Raw genomic sequence first — 7,181 nt, 5'->3', positions numbered from 1 at the left:
AATGAGATAAAAAGAGGTATTTAATTAATACAAATTTGTTTTCTAAGTGCAAGTTTATAACATTTATTTGTTAGGTAAATAAATGAGGGTGGTTTTTTTTTTTTTGATAAAGGGAAAAATGTGAAATAGGGGATTATGGATGACAGTTACATTCTTCTATGAGCCTCGGCATCTGACTCATTTCTGTGTTTTGGAGTTTTTCGCACCATATTAAGAAAATTCTGATTCATACTCATAAGTGGTTGCAAATAGTAACATTTAACAGCTCTCTTGCAATCTCAGGTTACTCTTCAAGCAAACAGAGACAGCAGAAGCTTCATTCCATAGCCTGAACCAAAACTCAATAAGCTATTAACACAAATTAACTCATCATCACTGCTTGCAACTATGTTAACATTTTCCATATAGTTGACTGATTATTTAGGATTTTTAAAAATTACAATACTTAAATCCAAATCAAACCTTTGAGAAACCCAAAGATCCCCCCACTCCCAGAATATCCTAGGGGTTAGTAGAATCCAATCGCTATTGAAAGCCTGTCTTTACAAAGCCTGCCAGCATGCGCTCAGTTGGTACCAGCGGTCGTAACACGGGTCACCAGGGTGGATGTAGCACACAAATGCCTGTTGGCAAACCTAGGACTCGAGCAAGGTGTGCCACCTGCAGACCTGCTGACCTTTGGCCTCCTTCATCTCCTCCCAGTGGTCTTGTTCCTCCTCTCCACTACTGTTCTGGCCCAGAGCAATCCAACCAATCATCTCTTTACGCTTCATAGTACGCCTATTATAAATGGAAATCATCAACGTGACATCAGAGAGCTGAAAGAGGGCCACCTGGAAAACAAAGGTCTCCTTATAGACAGGACTGGGCTGACCACGTCGAATGGATGTCTTGCAGCGTGACATCTCTTGACCCACAGAATTGAGGAGAAAGAGCTTTCCATATGTATCTAAGAAAAAAAATAATGGAAATAAGAAAACATCAGTGCTTTCTGTTCTGTTGGTTTAGTTGTAATATTTACATGGGTTGCAAACTTTTCCTTTTTAACATACTGAGCAGCATCCTTATGCATGGTACTTGTTGCAGAACTAATATATCTTACATGAATTATTAAGGAAAGGGATTATTACTTTGAACGCTTAAAGCTTCCTCCAGCCCACTATCGGGCACCTTGCTGATGTTTATTAGATGTTCTCTGTATGCAGGGGTGTATATATGCGTGGGCATATGTGCCACGCACAGTTCTTCATCCACATTTTATTTATGTAACAAGATAAGTATATACATTTTGTTCTACATGTTTTTTTTCTTTTCATAGTCAAAATACTGTTTTATGCCTAGGTTATTCTCTTCTCTTCTCACTCTCTACATATTTTTTGGACCATCTCATCCATCCAATGTCAACTGAGTCAAATTTGTATCTCTGGCCTAGTCTTCCCTCCCAAGCTCAAGACCCAACTGAATACCACACTTCTTTTAGTGGACATCCACACACATCTCACACCAACACGTCCCCAACTCTTAAAAACTTGCTGCTCCAGTGTTCCCCATCTCTGGGAACGGTAGTTTCATCCACTCAATGATCCAGATGAGGAATCAGGACTACATTTTTGACAAGACTGGCTTCCTCACTCCTAGTCCAGCCAACCAACCCCAAATCCACCCACTTCTTTCCATCCCCAATGCCACTGAACTCTCAGTGTACACCGTAAGCTCAGGTCACCAGCATCTCTCACGTGCATTTCTGCATGTTTCCTCACCAAACTCCAGTCACAGGATTGCCCTGTCCCACAGACAGAGGGATCTTTGTAAATTGCATATCTGGTCATGTCACTCTCACTAATAAAAAAAACTAAACCTTCCAGACTTCCCACTAATCTCGGGATAACACTAAATTTCCTGGTATAGACTACATCCCCTGGCTCTCTTTATCTTCCGGTCTCACTGTGCACCCCTGTCGCCCTTATACACTGCATTCCCACTACACTGAACCACCTGCAGGATATCTAGCCTGTCCTGCTCTCTTTCCTTTTCACTCTGCACAAGCTGTGCATGCGCTGACATCCCAAGTGATATCCACCTTCACTTGCCCTCGGTTCATTAGCTGGTTTTGAAACATCACTGTATCCAGGAATCTGCTGATCACTTCCTCCTCCCCGCAGCCCTGGTTCAGACAAGCCTCCTGCAGCCTTCATCAAAATCTAGTTTTAGCCTAGATCTCAGCACTCACCACCCAGCAGTGTCACTGCCTGTTTACCCAACTGCAAGACCGTCAGTTCCCCACTGGTAGAAGGAGGGATTGTCTTGTTACCTCTGCACCCCCGATGCCTGACCGGATGTTTAACAGGTGGCAAACATTCAATAAATGTTAAATATTTTTTAATGAATGTTTATTACTATCCAGGAGGCTTAACTTTTTTTTTCTTTTGGTCTTTAGTTTTCAAACTCAAAAAATGAAGCGAAATCCCTTGTTTTATAACTCCAGCACCAGAGTGCTATAAAATGATTAGCATCATATGTTTAGTCATTTATAGAAAGGAAAGACAATATCCAAATTTTACTGACAATGTCTACTACTGCTAAAATTTCTGAATGTATCATTACAAAGAATATCATCTCCTCACACAATTATATTTTATTGAAATTATTTATGGGGCTGGCCCAGTGGCACAGCGGTTAAGTGCGAGCACTCCACTGTGGCAGTGGGGTTCGAGGGTTTGGATCCCAGGTACGCACCGATGCACTGCTTATCAAGCCATGCTGTGGCGACGTTCCATATAAAGTAGAGGAAGATGGGCACAGATGCTAGCCTAGGGCCAATCTTCCTCACCAAAAAAAAAGAGGAGGATTGGCATTGAATGTTAGCTCAGGGCTGATCTTCCTCACAAAAAAAAATAAATAAATAAAATTATTTATCGATTTCTAGACTTTTAACTACAATTTTTATCACTAACTCACATGTGTTCTATTTTTCTAAAAAACAATCTAACTGTTAGGGTGTTTCCCGAATTCTCTCAGTCTGTACATTCTGTTCTACACAGGCTGAAAGCGGATTAGTGTTTACTGCTCACTTTCCCACCTAACAACAAGTCAAACTGTTAAAAGTGTAAACCCAGATCCCTGTAATTTACTGTTCCCTACAAGAGTATTGTAAGATAGGAAACAAATTACAACCTGCGGTTTTCTTTCTATGTTGATCTTTTTCTATTCCGGTTTGATGTGTTATTTTATGCACTTATCTGCTGAGAAACACAAGGTGTGAAATTACACTTCAGGTGTGAAAACACTTCTCTGTCTCAGAAACAGGCTCTCCACTCTCCAAACTGCGCTATGGAAAAAACTGTCAGAAAACCGACAACGGGGGAGGGAATTTGCGTGACCGCAGCTGTGCAGCTGCATGATTTCTGTAGGAAAAGTTCAATCCAGTCCCCAAACTGCTCTGGCAATTCCGCTGCCAGCAACGGCAGTGGGAATTGAGTTAATCCTGCAAACACAGACCTGCTCATTTCACAAAGAGAGCAATTCCAAGCTTTATCCTGTCAGAAGGTCGTTTTCTAATTACAAGAAAAGCCACTTACTACCAAACCTCCATCACTGAAGCTGAATTGTAAGTGACAAAAGGGAAAACAATAATTTTATAAACAATCCAGTCTGAGGACACCTGACCAAAAGAAGGAAATGTTGCTGATGGTCCCAGCTCAAAAGGGAACATTTGTCAGCAATAATAATGTGCTTGCTTTTTCTCACTCCGAGCAGAGGCTCAGGAAATTCTACTCATGCAGAATAGTGAGGAGCATGGCTGGGGTCTTTGGGGGTTCAGTGACTTATTCTGATGAGCACCAGTCAGAATGGATAAAGAAAGGGTCCAGCTAAGTAAATATACAATTTTACTGAGATCGGTTCTAATTCTTTGGAGTTGATAATACTTGCTACAAAACAACATCAAGCAATAGTTTATCCTCTGATGATGATTCAGAAAGCCCCTCAGTATCTCTAGTAACTTAAAACCTTCATCAACAGGCCGAATGGGTCATAATCCCTTGATAGTTCTGGATGCTGCTCTTCTGACTCAGCCCTGTCAACTGCTTTAGCAGTCACTTGTCTCTTTCTCCATAAAGGAAGATGCCACATGTATCAAAAGAGATAACAGTACACAACTCTCAATTTATCATGGCACAAAGAATGTCACTGGGAAATCAGAAGTCATTTTTCCAAAGAAACAAGAAGATACATATAGCCCATACAAAATACCTGCCCATCTGCAGTGTGATGTTCTACGAACTGTGCTACAGACTCAGGCTCAGGATAGCATGGGGGACCACGATTCTCTGGGCAAGAGAAGGGAATTTGGTCATTCAACCCACCCTTTCCTTTTAATTTATTAATAATTCCAAACATTTTAAACATACCTAAGGGAGTAGAGAATAATATTACACATACCCAAATAGCCACCACAGACTTGTGATATTTAGTATTTGTCATATTTATTACTGATCTTTTTGCTTTTGGTTTGATTTTTAAGAAATAAAACATTATAATTGAAGATCTTTGAGTACTCTTCTTTGATCCTGTTCAACTTCTCTCATTAAAGGTAACTACTATCCTGGATTTGGAGTTCGTTGTTTTCATGTATGTTTTTAGACTTTTACTATACAAGTAGATGTAACTAAAGACATCCAAAATATATTTCAGTATTTTGCACATTAAAAAATAATATTTAGGGACCGGCCCAGTGGTGTAGCGGTTAAGGTCACATGCTCTGCTGCGGCAGCCCAGGGATCCCAGGTTCAGATCCTGGGCACGCACAGACGCACCACTTGTCAAGCCATGCTGTGGCAGCGTCCCATATAAAGTAGAGGATGATGGGTATGGATGTTAGTCCAGGGCCAATCTTCCTCAGCAAAAAGAGGAGGATTGGCAACAGATGTTGGCTCAGGGCTAATCTTCCTCACAAAAAAAAGAAAAATTTAACATTTTAGCATATGTCTTCCCAAAACTTACTTTTTTTTTATTCAGCATTAAAATTTTTATATTATGTGTATTGATATATACACCCATGATACATTTATTTTAACTGCTGTATAGTGTTCCAGTGTATTAGTAAACCACAATTCACTTATCCAGTCTCTTAATTAGTGGATATTTCATTGTTTATAATAACCAAGAATTGAAAAGATTTCAGTGAACATTTTTCAATATTTTCCATTGTACCAATATTTGAGAATTTCTCTAGTGTATCCCTAGGAGCGGATCACTGGTTTTTTATAAATTCTAGATACAGAATCTTTGTTGTATTTATTGCTAATATCTTCCTCCTGCATGTGCTTATCCTTTTGCTTTATTTATAGCGACTTTTGTAGTATAAATGTTTTAAATTTTTGTGGAGTCAGATTTGTCACTGTTTTCCTTTCCAGTTGATGCTTTTTACAAAAAAATTATTTAAGAAATCCTACCCAAACTCAATAGTTTCCCATACGTTCTTCTATAAGTTTTAAGAATTTGTTTTTCAAATTTGATCTTTTTTTAATTGAGATATAATTGACATACATTTATTAATTTTAAGCATACAATATAATGATTTAATATATATATATTACAAAATGATTACCACAATAATTTTAGTTAACATCCATCAACACACAGGTACAAATTATTTTTTCCTGTGATGAGAACTTTTAAAATCTACTCTGTTAGCAACTTCCACACGTACAATACAGTATTGTAAACTATGGTCACTGTGCTGTACATTACATTCCCAGGTCTTATTTATATTACAACTGGAAGTTTGTACCTTCTGACCACCTTCACCTATTTTGCCCACCCCCCAACCTCCTGTCTCTGGCAACCACCAACCTGTTCTCTGTATCTATGAGCTTGATTTATTTTAGATTCAACATATAAGTGAGATCATACACTATTTGTCTTTCTCTGTCTGACTTACCACATTTGATCTTTAATGCACCTGAAATTGATCTTTGTGTGTGGTGTGAGGTAGCGGTCTAATTATTTTTTCCATATGGGAAGCATTATTTATTAAATAATCCATTATCTCCCAGCTGATTTGTAATACAACATCCATCAGATATCAAGTTTCCAGGCTTGGGTATCTTTTCCTAAGCCTGATAATATTTATCACCATCATTTTATAATATGTCTTGATATCTGCTAGGGAGAATTCCCCATCACCTTTTTAAAAACTGTTTTTGTATTCTAAGCTCTTGCTTGGTTTAACTGGCTCTTGCATATGAATTTTAGAATCATCTTATCAAGTTCTAAAAAAAAAAATAAAGTGAAACATACCAAAAAACAGTGTTGAAATTTTTATTGGGATTGTACTGAATATATAGATTAATTTGGGAAAAGTTGTTTTCATGATATGGAATATTCTCACCAATGAACGTGGTATATCTATCTATTTAGTTTTCTTTTATGTCTTTCAAAAAGTTTGGTAATTTTTTTCTATAATTTTATCTTTTATTATTATCCTTTAGTATCTTAGATATTTTGTTGCTGTTGTAAATGGTAGTGTTTTAAAACTCTACTTTCTAATTGTTCCTGATGTATTAGAAAACAATGATTTTATATAATAAGAATTATCTTATTAGTTTAAATTTGTAGGATTTTCTTGTATTTTTAATGTAGACAATCATATTTTCTACAAATAATGGCAGTTTTGTTTCTTCCTTTCAAGCTTTAAATTTTTATTTCCTTTTCTTATTCTACTGAATTGCCTTGAGCCTCCAGTCTCATGTTGAATAAGAGTGATGCTAGTGGGAATGCTTATTTTTGTTACTGACTTTGAGGGATTTCACAATTAAGAATGATAGTTAGGGTAGATTTTTCTTAAAATGTCTACTATCAAGGTTAAGCATCTTCCCTTCTGTACCACATATTAGTTATTGATATTCAATACCATTTCCACCTTTCTAAGCTCTTTCTTACATCAACGGGGCAGAAAGCCTTAAAACTACATTCCTCTAAATCTCTTGCCAGTAAGATCCCAGTTAGAGTCCACTAATGAAAGCTACTTTATGAGACTGTAACATAGAAGGAGAGGGGAGTTTTGCCCCTGGTGTTCAAACATGAGAATCACTCCTTTCATGTGCACACAGCTCAGACCATATTGGCACCTTCCCTGTGATGCCTGCTTCTGGATTTCCTGAAAAGAGCCTTTCTGACCT

General features: G+C 37.8%; 1 protein-coding gene across 1 annotated transcript in view; it reads right to left on the bottom strand.

Annotated features, from left to right (window-relative positions):
• Positions 1–530: 530 nt before the first annotated feature.
• The window catches only part of SYT16 (synaptotagmin 16), a 104,699-nt gene continuing 98,048 nt past the window's right edge, over positions 531–7,181 (bottom strand). The window contains exon 6 of the mRNA XM_058567074.1: positions 531–949. Within this exon, the coding sequence (XP_058423057.1) occupies positions 636–949 (314 nt within the window). The 3' untranslated portion in view covers positions 531–635. The remainder of the gene's footprint in view (positions 950–7,181) is intronic.

Source organism: Diceros bicornis, chromosome 24, assembly GCF_020826845.1.
Source record: "Diceros bicornis minor isolate mBicDic1 chromosome 24, mDicBic1.mat.cur, whole genome shotgun sequence".
NCBI lineage: Eukaryota > Metazoa > Chordata > Mammalia > Perissodactyla > Rhinocerotidae > Diceros > Diceros bicornis.
Note: the sequence above shows the minus strand (reverse complement) of the source record. Positions and strands in the feature narration are given on the sequence as shown.